The following is an 18,160-nucleotide window of genomic DNA, read 5'->3' as shown; positions in this document are numbered from 1 at the left end:
TTTCACCCAGTCCCAACATCTGGTGAATATCACAAGACTTTACGAAGAACTCCAAAATGAACGCAGTGATCGTCAGTCCGGACACAGACGTACGGAAAACAGGCACACTAATAAGCACGAATCGTAGTCGGTTGAACAGTTGCGCCTAAGCCAGTGATTTAACATTCAGACTCAAGTACGGCAGCCACCGGCATAACTCTAAAAAGGAAGACTAAGGCTCAAAGAGGACACCCACGTCCAAAACGGAGGACTAAGGCTCAAAGAGGAGGACACCAACGTCCAAAAAGGAGGACTAAGGCTCAAAGAGGAGGACACCCACATCCAAAAAAGAGGACTAAGACTCACTACTGCAATAATTATTGGTTAGAGTAACCAAATAACTCAAGAGAACAGCATTTAGACTGGGGGTTGGGGAGAATGGCACTAATTGTTGACAGGGAGACAAGGATGAAAAATGGACAAGGGTCCTAAAAAGAGGACACCCAACAGTAGTCTGGATAGGGGGCTGGAATATCGGGCTGTATGGATGACATCCGGATGAGTGGTCACCCTAGACTCAAGGGATACGTTTCACAGCTGTTCAGGCTCTGGGTTAGGTTTGCACGTATGGCTGGGAGTTCTGCCCAATCATGAAAGCCAAACTCAACGGGAGTGGAGGTATGAGGGTCTCGGGACCAAAACGTAAATGCAACATACGAGTGGATGTTTAACGTGTACTGAATTACCAAGTAAGAGGGGGTCAGTGAAGTACAGAGTATAAGACTAGGAAGTCATACACCCCTGCCTGCTTGGTGGGGGGGGGGGGGGGGGGGCTATATATGCTTTCATTGGTACCAAAATCTCTAGTGGCACCCCTGCAAGGGGAGGTCATCTCTAACCGTGATCAAACACCCCCCCCCCCCCATTCTGGAATCTTCAAATCCAATAATGTTTCCGTAGATATAGTATGAACACATCTATTTGCCTAGAGACAAGAAGGATATTTGATTTCCTAAAATGAAACCAAAGACGATTAAACCATATTTTGGTTAGAAATATATAATCTTAGGTTCCTGGATACCCTTTAGTGAGTCGCAAATAAACGTTGTGGGTGAAATCTGTCTTTGAGAGTTTTACTGGACTACTTAATAATACCGCTAATACTATGCTGTAATAATATTTAATAAAACAGCGGCAACGCCCTCTAATGGTTCAACTGGGTACTACTGAGAAGAAAATAGCACTCACAAGCACAGAATGACATTTCTTAAAGGGGCAGTTCACCCCAAAACTGTAAAAAGATGTTTTAGAAGGGTGTTGGTGCCTAGCTTTGGAGATGTCGACTGTAGAAACGTCAGTCTTCTCTCGAATATAATGGGACTGGACGGCATTCTGTCTGTGGTGTTTCAAGTGCCAGAAAACACATTAGAAAAATTCAACAGCAATGTTTCTTACCAGAAATGATGACCCGGTTACTTATGATAATCCACAGACTTTTTAGTGAGCAGCTTAATGTTGGAACTATTTTCTTTGACCTAACACCACACACCAATCGTATCACTGCGCAGAAGAAAGTCCCAGGGTGCTCGGACCACCTGTGCAGTGATATGACTGGTGTATGGAGTTGGGTCAAGGAAAATAGTTCCTACATTAAGCTGCTCACTACAAAGACCAACATTTCCAAAACCAAACAACTCCCAGCAGAACAACCTAGATGGATAGACAGCGCCAAAAGTCTTCCAAAACATATATTTTTTTCAGTTTTGGGGTGAACTGCCCCTTTAAGGTCTCCTGCGCTAGTTCAGACATCTTCCTGCGTGAGGTTTCATCAGACTAGCAGCTGAGTTCATTGGCACTGCCCTCACAAAAATGTGAAACAATTCAGTGCCATTTCTGTTTTAATGCTGGCCCGATAACACAAGTAGAGAGTACATCTCACTTTCTGTATCAAATCACGTTTAATTCAACACAGGCAACGGAACTCTGAAGTCCAGAGAGCTCCAGTACCAGACAAAACCTTCGAGTCCAGCATATTTGTTACCTGACAAAACATTTGGACACAGAGCCCTGGCCAATCAAATCTCATATGTGGGTAGCTGGACCTGGCCAATCAGCTCTCAAGTTGGCCAAACTTTGTCCCAAGATCCATGGTCTGGCTTCAGTCCACCTCCTCTCCCTGTCGAGCAGCGGCGGAGCGCGTGGCGCTGAGAGAATACTGCTGTCGTCTTCCTAATGCTTCTTTGAGTGCCGGTAAGGAGGGGGGATGGGTGGAAATGAGCGGGAAAGGGCGGAGCGCTCCAGGACAGGGGGTCTACTCCAACACCACAGTGCCCCCTGCTGCTTCCAGAGCTGCTTTCATCTTCTCTGCCTCTTCCTTGGAGACGTTCGCTCTGATCTCCTGCGGTAACGACTCCACCAGCTTTTTTGCCTGAGTGGTAGTTATGGGAAAAGTAAACCATTAATGATTATTCAGGTTTGCCAGCATGTTCGTAAAACATTGTATTGTGCTTTGTGGCTACATGGCTGTGAAACGCTCTTTATAAATGAAACTTGCTTACTTAAGACACTTCTGTGCGTTCATACGGCTGGCTAACACTAAATACTCCTCAACCCTACCAAACGGAAACACGTTCAAATAAGTCTCCTAAACAGCTGAACTGGATGAATGACAACCCCACAAACCAAAGACAGCTTCCAGAATTTTCCCCACACAAAGTCATGCAAACAGCATCTCCATACCTGTACGAGGTTCAATCCTTGGACGCAGTTCTTCACCTCCTTGATGAGCTTGACCTTTTCGGCGGCCTTCAGCTCTGTTAGTTTCACAATGAAAAGGCTCTTCTCCTTCACTGGTACTACCTCTTCCTCCACTGACTAGGACCAAGAAGAATAAAACCTCCCTTTAGATTCAGTTAGAACACTTGGGGGGGGGGGGGGGTTATGAGGACCAGTTATCCTTATTAACCAATAAGAAAAGACAACAAACAGGTAAATAAGTCCAAGTAGTACTTAAACTAGCAGAGAGGTGGCGCCCTACCTGAGCAGCAGGTGCGACCGCGCCGGCCATTGCCCCTGTGGGCAGGACACCAACATCCTGGATATTAAGCGTTTTCTATAAAGAACACAACAGCTGATTAAGACTTAAAGGTGTAGGTATTATGAATATAGTCAAATAAACATTCGACACGATATCTGCCAGTGCCTAAAATAAAAACACACGGGGTGCACGAGTGGTGATCTGAACTGGCGGCATCCAGGAGGCAGTAGCTCTCGCATACCTTGAGGAGCTCGTTTAGGTCAGACACTTCCAGTAACGTGAGACCAGCGATCTCATTGACTAGCCTTTGGATTTTCGGGGAGTACTGCTTGGGGGCCCCATCCAGCGGCGGCGTGGCGAGGGCATCGGAGGAGCAGGCTGGACTCGTCCTCAGACACCGAGCAGCACAGAACCCTGATACCCAGAGGTCCTGCCTGAAAGGTGGAAGCATCACTTAGCACCACAAGGACGATCGCCTTTCACTCATCACTGTCACAATCTCTCTCGCCGTCATTTCGGACTTCATATAATCTTCTCGACTATTTACACTGGTCTGCTGGTTACTCTAAATTACGGCAGCCGAATTAAACAGAAAATTTAGGCGCATGTTTATGAAACATAAACGATACTACGATGCAGATACAGCAATATTTTAGCAATTCCGCAGCAGTTTTGACCTTGGCTGTTTAAGGGCTCGTTGCAAACCCAGTGACTGTTCGTGGCACACGCGAACTCCGGGACAGCAGCGTCCCCGATTACTTAAAACCACCTTCTAAAAGAACCGCTGGTCCCCGGCAGCGGCGAGTCAGAGGCCATTAATATTAGGTACATAAAAAGCTTTCCTGTCAAATTTAAAACGCTGACGAAATCATAAGCAATGCGGAATATTTTCCTGCAGATAGGAATTCTTAACATTTGTGCACTCGTACTAGATCAGAGCGCTGCCCTTGAACCTCCTCCCCGGTCCGTCACCACGGCGTTAAGTCCTCACCTGGGCGCCTTCGCCGCAAACCACATCGCAGCCCGGATGCACTGTGTGCTGCGGATCATGCCGGCGATGTCCCAGGTATTCTATGTCAGATCTGCTGTCCTGATCTTTCCCCCAGTGCGATTTTGTTCCCTTTCTACCTGTATGTCCCGCCGCCTAAGCGCACATGGCGTCCGCCAGTCGATTCTGTTCCTCCCACAATGCATTGTGCGCCGTGACGCTTGAGCCGCACAAAGACCCAAGTTTGTAGTTTTTAATCTTCATTTGTAGTTTTGAATGAACTTCTCATTGAACTTAGGTATTTATCGAGCTACAAAAGGTAAAGAAATCACCCCTGGCATGGCACCTGAAAGGCAATGTCCTGAACTCTGCTCTGGAAAAGGTGCTTGGACCCTCTTACTGAGATAATCTCTAGTCCAGTGAGCAAACCCATCGCTCACAGATCACCAAGGTAGTCTGCGGTGAAATGTACTGCCAAATAACAGGTAATACAATAATGGACTGTTTAGTTTGGTTTTGGCCTGGTTAACAGAACGTCTTTTTTTTTTTATCCCAAAGCAGTCATGGCTTTAAATTCAAAATAGAATTGTTAAATTTTATATTTTGTCAGTGCAATTCGTATATCAATGCTATTTGTATATTGCGTGCAATATGTATGTTTTTAATATTTTTACCATACCTCGCATTGAGTCGATTACATTTCAATTCCATTGTTCAAGTGACAATGACAATAAAGATTTCTCTCTCCATCTCATCTTTTTAGAAGCAGAAACCCCATATTGGATGCTTTAAGTTACCAAAATAATAGGCTTATTTTAATATTGCGAGATTCGTAGGAACGCAGGGCTCATCTCCTGGCTTATTTCTCTGTACATGATTTTTTTTTTCATTAGTTCTTTCTTCTACTCAGGTTATTAGCTGTTTATATAAAACGCGGTTTTGCCTACATAGATCACAGCCCGTCAATGGCAGAGGTTGTCAGCCTTTGGTCCAGAGACGATATTCATAATTCAAAACTGCATGATTCTTAAACTGAACTAGTGGTGACGTAGTTTAAATTAAGGCAACATTGCACAAAAGTGAAATAGTGCTTGGAATGTTTCTATTTTTTAAAATTTACATTTACAAAACTTATTACATTATTTTTCCCGGTATTAAACATCCACACAAGCCAGAGCGCCCAAATGCCTGCCATTTTTCAGCGTTTCTTTTCCCGTCATGTTAAACGATTCCTGAAACGTGATCCAAATACGAGTAACATCAAATATTTTGTTTGACAGTCAGATACAACATAAATGATCAGACGCAAAAACAGAGGAACACAATATTTATTAAATATAATTTTAAAATTACTGAATGATCTTATAGACTAAGATCAGCATGACAAGTAGAACAAAAAAAGTTCACAAATGACATTAGAAGGTTATAGAAGCCACGAGCTGAGCACATGTGAGCAAGCTTAATGTAAATCTGTGTTTCTGACGGTCAGCTTGCCTCATTTCTTAAGTTCGTAACTAAACCCGTCAGCAACTAAAGTCTAGCTGTTGAACATTCTATGCAGTTACACAGCTCAGCCATCAATATGCTTCCTTTATATTAATGTTTATCTGGCTCAATTAGGTCAACGTGTGCAAGAAATTAAAGCCGAAGTGTTAATGGGCGAATACCCACAAAACGCTTCAGCAGAAGGGGTGTCAGACAGGTGTCCTTAAGGTGACTCTGTGTGACATCACACCACCAAGAAGCACGGTTACACTGGAAATTAGGTCTGCTTTCAATGACCCAGTCTGTCACATTAGCAGTCCAGTGGCACACTGCTCTAAGGTGAACATATACAGGACAGACCTCTCACTGCTACATGCACAGAACAGTCTGAAGGTGAAGTAACGAAAAGAGCAGCCTAGAAGATAGCGCAGTGCTTATAAATTCGAATTTTTACACAAAAGGTAAAGAGCACGAATAAAAGTGTAAAAGTAGCGGCAGGAAAAATAAATCTGCGAAGCAACTAATGTGATGATTATGGGAGTGAACAGAGAATGGCTGAATGTACCACTGGAATCCAACAGCGCCACCAAGTGGTCAGAGATATGTGGCAAGCCTCACACAGAGGTGAAGGGTACCAATGACAGACTGGGACATCCTCTACCTGGGGAGGGGGGGGGCATAAGCAGCAGGGGCTAGATGGGCTAGCTGGGGCATCTCTGGTGTTGAAAATGGAACCTTCCAGGAGCTATTGAATTCCCTCTATGTCAGCCAATCTAAACCATTATTAGACCCCAACTTCGACCAATTACAGCAAAGCCAGTGGCAAAGGTGCCAGAACATTTCGCAACTGATTTTTTTTTTTTTTTTTAAAGCATGCAATTCGATAAAAAAAAGTTACGCCTCGCCCTTCAAAAGTTCATTTAATGATGTCGCTAACTATTTTTATTTATTTTTTTTTAGGAATCACTAGATACACAGAAGGGAGCCGACACACATTCTGTGCTCCCTGTACAAAATCCCAAAGCTTTTGAGCATGTGCTATAGAGCGAGGAAGGACAACGCAGCGGCACACAGGAGGAAGGCCGGGCCATTCTTGCTGTGTTTTGTTTCCAGGGAAACGTGAGACAGGGGTGGTGACACTAGGCAAGGAAGGGGGGTACAGGGGGGAGATGGGATATTGGGGTGTAGTGTGCTAGGCTCCTGACAGTAGGAGGCAGGGGTGGACGTGGGAGGGAGACAGACGGTCAGTCGAAGGAGATGAGCTGAGCCTCTGCGCTGCCCGGGGCTGCCTGAGGCGGCTGATGCTGCGCCTGCTGCTGGGGGCCACCAGGGGGCACCATCTGCACCCAAACAGTGAAACCCAATCAGATTAGCCTGCACCGCCAGGACTTGGGAGGAGGGAAGAAGGAACATGAGCAAACTAACAAAAAAATAAAGGGAGGAGGAGACAACTCACCTGCTGGTACATTGGCTGCTGTCCAGGCAAGTATGACTGCTGGGACTGCATGCCAGGGTCCTGGCCAGGCAGTGCTGACATCATATTCTAGGGGCGTTACCGGGGCGACAGGAGGGGTGTTAGCAACAGCATGCGAGGTCTTCAGCTTCTCCTTGTAAATAACAGCACAGATCGGCCATTACAGTGACCGCACGCTGACCTGCATGTTGTAGGCTTGGTAACTCATGTACGCCATGCCGTTGGACGGGGCAGCCTGTGACATGGGGGGCATGGGCTGAGCCTGGGAGGCCACGTTCTGCGGGGGGGGAGGGGGGGGGGGGAGGCAGAGAGAGGGAGAATGTTTGCCATTCTTATCTAACTCCGCCGCATGCAAATGTAACCAGCACCAAATTAGCCAACTGAAAACTCTCTGTTCATCAGATCTGCAGTCCTTCCGCTTGAACCTGGTTATATTTTAACTAGCGGCGAACGAGTGGCCGCATGCTCGCTTTCCAGATCACACAGCCCGAGAGCCCTTACCTGATAGGCCTGCGTGGGGGTGGGTTGGTAGCTGGAGTAGGTGGGGTTGGTTGTGGGAGGGGCCTGGGCTGGGGGCACGGCTTGCCCGCCGGAGCCCGCCGTTTGATACATGTACGCGTTCACCATGTTGGGGTCTACAGACACATTGAGTGATGAACGGCATTAGATCCCATGTTCATAACCTGCATATTATGGCTGTATTAGAAAATAAGGCGCCAGCGAGTGCCCCCCCCCCCCCCCCCCCCCCAACACCTGGCACTCACCTGTGGCAGAGACTGGCATGGCCTGGTAGGGGGCTGGAGCACCAGCCTGGCCTGGCTGGTTCATGTAGACCGTGTGCATGGGGGAGCCCTCCACTGATCCAGAGGGGCTGAAGGTCCCGGGGTAGCTGGGGGGGCCCGCCGCCTGGTACACTACCCCCCCAGGCACGCTAGGTGGGAGGGACTGCATCTGGAACAGAGAAATACAGCAATTCCTTCATACATGAACAGCTCAGTTACGTTTACCGACCCATGTGATGTTAAACACATACATTAAGTTCAAACGTGTTACTGGTTTCATTGCAAATGGATGAAGCCCAAAGCTTCAGCTGTCCTGAAGGGCTGCAGGTCACGTGACCAGCGCTGGCACCCTGCTGAGCGCCCACCTGTGCGTACGGCAGCGTGAAGGGTGGCATCTGGGCCCGCATCTGGATGGTGTGCTTCTGCTGCTCCAGCCGCATCTGCCGCTCCTTCTCCTGCTCCTGGAGCCGCTGGATGGCCAGCTGCCTCTGCATCTCCAGGTACTCCTGCAACGCGGCAGCCAATCGCGTCATTGGGCCTCGCCATATCAGCCAATCGCATATCGGTGGATGTGTCACATGACCCTATCTGTCACATGACCCAGATCAGGCCGGACAGGTCACCTGCTTCTTCTGCCGCATGATCTCCAGCTTCTGGGCCAGCTGAATCTGTCTCTGGCGCTCCGCTTCCTCGGCGGCACGGCGGAGTTTCTCGCGATGCTCGTCCCGGAGAGCGTTGAGAGCCGCGCGCGCGTCCCGCAGTTGGGCCAGCTTGTCCTGCAGTCCCTCGTAGTACACTGGCAGAACAGGGAGGCGTTTCTCAATGTGTGTACCATTTGCAGACCAGTTGCAATGCTCAAGAACAAAAAGTAAAGAATATGGTAAAAAAAAATCTGATGTCATTCCCGTCCCGCCCCAAACACTAAGGATACGTCGGTTGCATCCTCGCCAAACGAGACCAATCCCATGATTCATTGAGCCCCAAGTTCATTCCTGCAAGGCAAGTTTGCAAGACCGGTCTTGCCAAGACCGCAGGTACGATCTCTGCGTCCTTGGTGTTGAGTCACCCACGGCCGACCGACGAGCCACAAACTCACAGGGGACGCTATTAGTTGGGATTTTTAAATTCAGTTTTCATTTTATATAATTTTTAATTAGCATTTGAAATCCTGTTTACTTTTCAGTGCTTTTTTATTAGTTTATATTTTAAAGATATATCCCTATATATATATATCTATAGTTTTATTCCTAGTGGTAAACTGTAAAGCTATTTTATGTGCCTGATCATTAGGGAATCCTACATATATACACATGCATGCACTATGTACTAAAGTCCTCAAAACTGGCAAAAGTATTGGAAAAAAGTTCCAAGTATTATTATAGGCCGTCTAAAGACAATATACTGGATTACGTTTCTTCAAACGATTTCCATCAGACGGAAGACTTGAAAACTAAGTTAAATTTGATTTCATTTCAGTTCGTTTGAAAGCAAAATTCATAGCTTTCGTTTAGTCCATTTTGTTTTTGCATCATTTGATTTCAGCTGACAAAAATGTTTTCGTATATAGCTTTCATTTAGGATAATAACCCTGGCATGAGATGAACATGCACTACAAGCGGCTGCTTGGGGCATGAAGGAACGGACGCCCTTATGATTGACTGGGGGGTTAAAAACAGATGAGGGGGTTGGCTGGAAGGGGCTGGAGGCGGTGGGGAGGGCCGTCCACTTACGCCTCTTCTCATCCAGCTGGTTGAGCAGCTCCAGTAGCTGTGGGTGCATATTGTTGATGGACTGGAAGAGCGAGAGGACGGCGCTGTCGTTGGCGATGCTGCGGCCTCGCATGTGGTTGCTCTTCATGCGGTTCAGGAAGGTGGTGACGGCGTTCTGCAGCGCCTTCAGGAACTGCTCGTGGTTCTCCTCCGACTCGCCGTTCTGGTACTGCTGCTGGGGGAGGAGGTCCGGCGTCACACTGGGCGAGGTGAAAACGGCTTCTCGACACAGCGTGCGGGTCTGAAGGGGCGTGGCGTGGCGTACCTCCACGATGCTGATTGGCTGAACCGGAATGTGGCTCTCCACGGGCTGGCTAATTGGCAGGGGCTCGGCCAATGGCGCGGGGGCAGGGGCAGACGGGGTGGGGCTCTTGCGCACCTCCTCCTGCTTCTTCTCCCAGTAAGTCCGGTTCAGGTATCGCGCCAGCTGTGGAGAGAACATTCCGGCACTCATTCCCAGACTACGCTGATTGCACATATTTCAGCAAAACAAACCCACAGATAGAAGTGGGCACTGAAAGCGACACATGACTAACTGTGTTTATTAAATTAATACTGCACCAGGTTCCTAAGAATGTTCCAGATTTCGAAGGTGACCTAGAGTGGTTTCTGTATCTTACAGGTCATTATTTCTAAAGGGCTACCTGGATTTTTGTCCATAATCCATGAGGAATTTCTTGAAGCCTCATAGTAATAAATATTTTGGGCAAGACGTGTCTTCACCCCCAATGCTGGGGGTAAAAGACCACAGGGACACACTGTAAGACAGAGCGGGATGTAGAGACCATCACCTCACCTCTGGGTCCACGTCTTCAGCTGAGGGTGCTGAGGAATTCTGGGAGGGACACAGACACGAAGAGCCAGCTGACACCCGCAGGTACGTGACACACGTGCTACAGCTGAGAATGTTTCCCAACGGAATGTCCTCTTACCACCGGAGAGGAGTAGAGGGTGCTGGCCGGGGGGGCTGACGAGGTCACAGGGGTGGGGTCCGCCTTGGGGTACACAGAGTAGGTGGGTTTCTGCCTCTGCGAACAGAAGTGTGTCGGCGTATTACGGCCGGCTCCAGCAACGATTACGGCACGAGAGCTCGTAGTGTGGGCCTCACCATCCTCTCCTTCTCCTCAGCCTCACTCTGGGACAGGGCGATGGCCAGCTGCAGCTCCTCCTCCTCCTGCAGGGCTGCCTCATCCCGCTTGGGGGGCATCTGCGGGGGGGGGAGGTACCTTAACTGGGGTACGACCCAGGTACCCGAGGGCTTTTACATCACACTGACCTACTGTCAGTTCAGACTGTTAAAGTAGCTGCATATCAACATATGTAGCAAAGTGACAAAAACTACATTACCCACAATCACTCAGTTACCCGTGACTACTACCTGGGACTGCTGGGACAGCGGGCTGGTCAGGTACTCGGGGGGCAGTTCGGCTGGGGCCCCAGCAGTTGCTTTACCCTCCACTTTCCTGAGGGGGGGGGGAGGCGGGATACGTTCACAGGCGAACTCAATAGTTGGAAAGACAAGAAATCAGCTACATAATTCGGAGCCTCACAACGGAGATATGCTTGAGAAATTGAGAGGATCTGGGGCTGATTTTGACAAGGGAGCACAGTGGTGATGGTCTGCTAACCCGAACGTAGAAGAGAAGCTGTGTCTGAACAATGGGTGACGCACAGAGCCACAGTTTTTATCTAATTATTGCAACTGAAGTAATGTATTACTCATATTGTAACAGAAGAACAAGGATCTTGTCCAGTGAGGCTCCTTCCTACAGACGAGTTATTATCTGCTGGGACGCAGGTCCTGGATCAGCGGCGCTCACTTGTTGAGAAGCTCGAAGCAGGGCTCGCACACGCGCACCTCCTTCTCGATGCCGAACTTGGGGATGGTCGAGTACTTGGAGGAGCACTTGCCACAGAAAATCTGCCCACATGCCCGGCAGTGGTGCTGCGATCAAGGATGGGGGGGGCGTGCAACAAGAACACTAATTAATCCTTAGACAACAAGAGGACAGAGGGTAGCAAGGGGAGCGAAAAGTGGGGAGTTAGCGCTGTACGGAGAAAGGAAACGATGGGAAAGGAAACAGACAAAAAACTTCTAATGAAGACTTTTGTCAAAGTAATATAAAATATTGGTCATCCAAAAATATAGTACTCTCACTGAGGTTCCATCTCTTTTTCGCAATTATTTAGCACAAACTTTAATTCAAAGCTACATTAAGCTGTTAGAAACCAGGGTCAGACAGTCCCTGGAGAGACTGGGGGGTTAAGGGCCCAGCTCAGGGGTCCAATGACAGCTTCACTGAGATTCGAGCCGGTAACCTTCTGAACATAGACAGTGTCCTAATACCAAGTCACACACTGCTCCCAGGTGAACACAAAAAAACACATTAACTCTACCATGCAGAGCTATGAATGACCACTGGTGTTAAACAAACATCGCGAAGCATGAGCTCTGACAGACAGCTTTCGGCCGGGTCTCACCTTCCTGGTCACGACCCCAAACTGGACCCGGCACCGGTGACACTCCTCTGCGTCGACCCAATCAGGAGCCTGGACAACCAAGGAGACAGAGCGTTAGACTCGGAGATAACGAAGGATCAGGACAGAACGCGAGGCGTCACCCACGAGCTGAACAGCATGGAGCTCACCCTCTCCGCCGCAAACATGGCATCACTCTCTTTGAATTCTGGGAAGACATGACCTGCGAGAGGAGAAAACAGGCTGAATGATCTACGACTAACGCTAAAGCAGCGAAGAGATTCACTTTCCTTGTCTAAAATGCATAATCCCCACTGTCTACCCATCTCGACGTGTGCTGGGCAGACACAGCGCTCTGAATCTGCTGCTCCACATGATGGGAGGGGAGAGGGGGGTGCAGAAGAGGGCAGATCCCTGCTTACCCTCCACCTTCATGATCTGGTAGGTGTCCTGAACCACCTTGTACTTGGGCTCGTTGCGGAAGGCGTGAGCCCAGGCCTGGATCAGGTACAGGATCTTATTCTTGACGTTGGGCTCAGTCTGCTTCTTGAGGAAGAAGGTTACAAAGGAACTCAGATCACAGCTTGAAGACCGAGTGACAGACGGCCACGAGCAGATGATAAATCCAACGCAGTCAAACAGGAAAGCAAACAGGAAGGAGGTGTAGTGGGTTAGGGTGCCAACCGGTGGTAAATTTAAGACTGTCCGTTTAAACCACCTTAAGCAACGTATTTAATCGGATCTGTGCCAAAAAAATATGCAGCTATGTATAACTGTGAAAATACTGTTTGCCTAAGCAATTAACACGGAAATCAGTCACACATCTCACCTGACAGGAGCCAAAAGTAGCACTCTAGGCTCCAAGAAACTCACTACTATCCCCCAAACTTAGACTATTCTCACATCAGGCTGTATTCACTCTGAAGATAGCATTAAGGAAGCTCTTCATTACTAAACCTAGAGGAAACGGCTGACCTATAATCAAACACACATCTGCTGCTACTGAAAACTAAACCCATGGCATGTAATACACTTCCTCTCATGTACCATTTCCTCAGTCTTCCCTAAACATTACGTGAAGCCTTAAACGTCAGCCATGTTTTTGTTCAGGCCGAAAATAATTCTTACAGTATTACCTTAAAAACAGCCTCTGCGTAGACGATGCTTTAAAGTGTTTATTTTTATGTTCCTCTGAAAAGACTGAGGAACTCCCCTAGCTGGTCTGACTGAGTAATCATGTGACACACTCTGACCTGGAAGTCAGAGTAGCGAGTCATAAGTCACCTGACATGACTCAGCCAACCAGCACACAATTGCTCAGCAAACAACATTTCTCCCTGCTTATCAGCCAATAGCATCACAGAGGCGTGACATATCTCTACAACACAACAACACAATAGGGTTAGGTTTGCCTCACATTTCATGTTATTGACAGGGTAAGGTATCAAAGTAAAACCTGAGCAATCTACCTAAAACAGATTTGTGAGAGTAAGCTTTGTGTGGAAAAACACATTTTACTCTCATGTCATGTTAGACCAAGAGAACCTTAACCCTGTTGTCCTGCTCTTAAAGTATTTACAAGATGTAGGGCATCTACTTTTGTTTAGAACAATCTTTAAGGAGAAACAAGCAAGGGGGTGGACAGCAAGAGAAGGGCACTGGATCTGGCCACCTTCAGGAGGTCCTTCAACTCCTCCATGGTCTGCTTGCTGGCCACCTCGTCATGAACCGTCTGGCCGCAGTTCTTCACCACAGACTCCAGCACCTGCATGGCGAAAACACGTTTAACCCTATTGAATATCTGAGCCTGTGAATCAGCTCCGCCAATCACCGATGACGCCTGTTTATTTCTGTACAGTAGGCAAGGCCAGTAGGCCGGCAGGACCCACCTCCAGCCCATACAGGGCCACATGGGGGTTCTTGTCGTTCAGCTTCCTCTTAATGGCGCCGACGGCATACTTAGCCCTGTAGGAGGTGACACACACAGTTGTTGAAAATACGCACTTTTATCCATTCTTAACCTATAAAATGGGCTTATCTGCTTGTCGTGACTCTTTCATTCCCCACATTTGGAAATGCATACATCACCCCTCCCATGACAACCCCTATTGACAAAACACGCACAACAATTTATCAGTTAAAAGGTTAAAGTCGTGAGACACGTTTGGCAAAATACTCGCACAATTTTACAAAATGAGTCAATAAAGCAACACCTTGGCTGTTACACCAAAACTGTGTTTCAAAATTATACACGCGGTGTATAAGGTCAGAGGGCGGGGAGGCGGAGCTGACTCACTGGGCGTCGCCCTGCCGGATGAGGTCACAGATCTGCAGGATGGACTCCCAATCAGTTTCTAGGAGCAGCTGGCTGGTGGCCTTATCTGTGGAACGAGAGGATCACATGCTTGGCCGTAAAAAAAAAAACCTGTCAGACATCCGTGTGAAAAGTCGCCTTCTGAGTAACTGATACAGGCCCGGACTAAAACGAACACCTTTACTTGTCGCTAGGAAAAATGGGTAAACACATGGAAACAAACACCGACCCTTGAAATTATATAGATTGCACATAATTCATCCTTAAATTAGAGTGCCCTGTCAATTTGTTTATGAAGGCTGTGCTGACGTGACTGGAACAAGGAAACTGTACAGTGATGGCAGCTTAGGAAAATAAGTGGGGGGGGGGATACACTAAAAAAAAAAGAAAGCTCTATTTGTGTTACAGAACTGCCTATTCTGGGCTAAACATAAACACACACGGAGTTCCATTTTCATGAGGGTATTACTAATATAATAAGACCGTGACACATAAGGATCGCAGACAGCCCGATTCCATAAACAAGACAACAGTTAGACTGCAGTGGCATTCCGATATACATACACACATACACATCTGGAGGGGGCACGTCTCCTAAATATCTTCCTTACGTACAACTATCTGAAGATAACGCTTACTGACCCTGATCAACCAAGAATTAAGACCCGCAGAACGTGACAAAAAAAAGAATGTGGCGATTTAGACGTCTTGGATTATATTTTAAATGATTTATTTCAATATTTATTATTGGTTTCTACGGCTCTGGATAAATCATCTGCCTCACCCGCTACTGTGTTGGTCGCATTTTTTTTAAGAGATACATCCAGGATCCCGCAGCCAGGTGATTCCCGTTGGTGACTCGGCATATGACACCCCGTCCTGGGCCAGTCGCCCGAGGTACAGATATTAAAAGCCCGACTCACACGGGCCTGTTTGCCACTTTACTAGCGGCACAGTAAATGCGGATAAACTCGCCGGGCGCCCTGACACCGCGATCGCCGAGCAATAAACCGCTTCTAGCTGTACCACGTAATTTCACAGAAATACCCGCACCGGAAAACCACGAAATAGATAAATGTCAGCCATTGCAACCCCCGGCACTTCGGGGCCTGGCACAGCTGGTTCCGACGCTCCGTACATCCGAAGAGAACCGGGCCCCGAAGGGGGCTTAAAAAGCACCGGAAGGAGGTCAAGGCAACCCGGGGGCTAATATTTAGCCAGCGGATCAGGCCTAAAGCGTCCGGCCGACCGTAAGCGACGCAGACAATATCGGCCAGACAACAGCCCCGGGTCGGTGAAGCGGCTGGCGCCAAGCAGCGGGCTCTCGGCGAGCGCCAGCGCATTAAAGCCGACATATCCTTACCCAGCAGCCGTTCAAACGTGCCTCTCCCCTTGCCCATCGCAGATTTGATGTCGCTTAGCTGGTTTGCTACGAGACGCAGTTGCTCGGGTTTACAGCCCAAAGCTTCAGCAGCTTCCCGGCTCCACTTCCGGTTTCCCGTGACGTAGATCGCGTCGGCTGGGTCCGTTCGTTCCACGAGTAATGTCGCTCGCGCCCCCTGGCGGCCGTATATACGAATGACTATATCGCGGGAAAAACGAGGCGTTGTGACCCCAACAGTAAGCGCGATTGCTACACACTGCGCCTCTTTGTGCAATGGCCTCACACCTCTCAGGCTGACAGATCCGTATATGGGGATTGTATTTCTCCGAAGTGATCGAAAAAATTAGGCACTGTAGCTGGGCTGGCTTGTTCTGTATTTTTTTCCCTTCTTTTCTTTTTTTAACCCTCACTCCACACCAGTCTGCCTGACACACAGAACACTGCAGTCCATTGTCGCTAGTGTTGGTGTTTTGTAGCGATCTCCAGTGCAGACCCTTCCCTGTGAACTTGCCCTCTTGGATGCAGAAGTGAAGAGTCCTAATGCTTCGTAACCTTTAACTATGCGAGACTGTTGTCATACTAAATTGATGAGGTTACTTGCGCTAGCAATAGCATAGCAGCGATAATGAAAGATTAGTGCTTTTTTAAATTGAATTTTCTATTGATGCTCATCAATGGAGCTGAAACACGAAGCAGGGGATATTGTGGATGGACACCATTGCGGAGCACACATTCACACACTCGCTTATAGCACACTCACTTGCTCATATTTCACCGAAATCATGTGTTGGGCTGAGGGAGGAAACCATTGGCCGGAAATCCACAGAACCACGGGAAATATAACGTAAACTCCACACACACAGAGCCAGGCATGGGAATTTAATCCACAAACTTAGAGGCCACAGTGATACCCACTAATCAACCACATACTGCCTACATACTGTACAACGCTAATAAGCATTTAGTGAAAAACCCAGACACATGCTTTTAGTGCATTTTCTCTATTTTAACTATGTTATATGCCTTATGGTAAAAGTCCTCGAGGCAATGAAGTAATACATATAACATACTGCAACAAGCAAGAGAAGTGCTAAACATCTGAAATTGTTTTCAAATGTTACATTCTTCCAAAACAGACTTTTTCTATGACAGCATTGCAGACTCTTGGCGATCTTTCAGCCAGCTTTCAGATGGAGCCCCTTGGAATTCCTCTTCTGCAGTCCTGAAGGAGTTTCCGAAAGTTCTGAGCACAAGTTAGAAGGAGCTACCTTGCTCTTACTCTTCGATCCAACTTATCCCTAATATATGTATAGAGTTTAGATCCAGGGATCACGGGGGCTGGGTCACCTGTCACAGCACTCCCTCTCTTTCCTTGTTCACAAAATAATACTTAACACATAACCTGTGTATAATTTGTGCGTCGGGTCGTTATCTTGTTGAAGAACAAATAATTTTCAGTAGGTGTGTCCAAACTTTTGATGGGCACTGTATATCCAGTACCTTCCCAGATGAGTACAAAACCTCAGTTCTCTCATCTCTGCATTAACCTGCGGCAGGGATTGTGTTGTGGCTGAACAATCAATTAAAAGCATTTGAACACATTTGTTTTTCTCTACTCACTGTCTTTGCTGAGCTTGGAGTATAAGTACAGTTTCTGATACCTGGTCTCCCTGCTGCCACTCTCTGGTAGTCTTGGCTGAAGCGGATTTCACCCGTTCCCACTAAATACGGGTGACCCTCCCCATCATTTTTGCTACATGTCAATGTTTCTACTCCACAGTGGAATTATCTGAATGATGAAGGAGACACAGGCGAGGCAGAGAGAGTGACAGTCTGTTAGCTCAGCAGAGAGGCAGAGGGGAATTTTAGAGATGTCAGTTATGTGGCATTAATAAACATCTACTGATTCACCCCCCCCCCCAGGCCGTTGTGAAAAACTGACTCCCACGGCACGGTTCAGTGCCCACGAGGACACATGCGGAACGTACGTACGTACACGGGCTCGGCACGCCTGCCAAACACAAATGGTGGGGCGGGATGGGGGGGGGGCGACCATGGGCTTTGTGAATCGTATGGATGAACTTTGATCCACGGTGGGTGGGACCTTCGCCTTCGTTCTCTGTGTCTTGCAGAATAACTGCACAAAGCCCTGATTTAGCGGGCCTAGGCGTTAGGGTTGGGGGGGGGGTAACGAGATTCTGCCCACTGATGCTCATATAGACACGCCATTGTTCCTTTGTCTCCCCTAATCCATCTCTATGACCCTCCCCAACAGTGGGCTCCAGTGGGCTTGTCCTGTCCATGTCCTGGTGTCCATCACCATGATAACTGACCTGGAAGCTCCGCTCTTCAAAGCACCTCCAATGGACCACAAGACCCTCCACAATTCCTCAACACTAGAGTTCAAGACCCCGACAAGCCCACTGAGTCACCCCTTCTTATGCGATCCTGCCTTTTCACGCTTTGTGTA

At 47.9% G+C, this 18,160-nt stretch overlaps 2 protein-coding genes across 5 annotated transcripts; both read right to left on the bottom strand.

Annotated features, from left to right (window-relative positions):
- Positions 1-1,859: 1,859 nt before the first annotated feature.
- Positions 1,860-4,204, bottom strand: LOC125717619 (39S ribosomal protein L12, mitochondrial-like). Its single transcript, XM_048990763.1, has 5 exons — positions 4,008-4,204; positions 3,258-3,450; positions 3,017-3,091; positions 2,719-2,853; positions 1,860-2,407 (listed from the first exon to the last, which is right to left on the bottom strand). Exons 1-5 carry the CDS (start codon positions 4,064-4,066, stop codon positions 2,291-2,293), a joined length of 579 nt encoding a protein of 192 aa, XP_048846720.1. The 5' UTR covers positions 4,067-4,204; the 3' UTR covers positions 1,860-2,290.
- A 1,110-nt stretch (positions 4,205-5,314) lies between these two features.
- Positions 5,315-15,805, bottom strand: hgs (hepatocyte growth factor-regulated tyrosine kinase substrate). Of its 4 annotated transcripts, none has more exons than XM_048990636.1 (21): positions 15,670-15,802; positions 14,289-14,373; positions 13,882-13,957; positions 13,665-13,757; positions 12,415-12,538; positions 12,163-12,215; positions 11,996-12,064; positions 11,335-11,459; positions 10,893-10,977; positions 10,623-10,721; positions 10,447-10,542; positions 10,311-10,349; positions 9,780-9,941; positions 9,476-9,689; positions 8,369-8,541; positions 8,111-8,251; positions 7,728-7,914; positions 7,465-7,598; positions 7,145-7,240; positions 6,946-7,032; positions 5,315-6,829 (listed from the first exon to the last, which is right to left on the bottom strand). In XM_048990636.1, the coding sequence occupies exons 1-21, from the start codon at positions 15,704-15,706 to the stop codon at positions 6,734-6,736; spliced, it is 2,271 nt and encodes a 756-aa protein (XP_048846593.1). In that variant the 5' UTR covers positions 15,707-15,802; the 3' UTR covers positions 5,315-6,733. The 4 variants fall into 4 exon arrangements, with proteins under 4 accessions (XP_048846593.1, XP_048846594.1, XP_048846596.1 ...); XM_048990637.1 differs by having other exon boundaries at positions 9,476-9,686; XM_048990639.1 differs by having other exon boundaries at positions 12,415-12,532.
- Between the last annotated feature and the right edge of the window lie 2,355 nt (positions 15,806-18,160).

This window comes from Brienomyrus brachyistius, chromosome 22 (assembly GCF_023856365.1).
Source record: "Brienomyrus brachyistius isolate T26 chromosome 22, BBRACH_0.4, whole genome shotgun sequence".
In the NCBI taxonomy this organism is placed as follows: Eukaryota; Metazoa; Chordata; class Actinopteri; order Osteoglossiformes; family Mormyridae; genus Brienomyrus; species Brienomyrus brachyistius.
The sequence above is the reverse complement of the archived record's forward strand: the minus strand, read 5'-3'. Positions and strand labels throughout refer to the sequence as shown.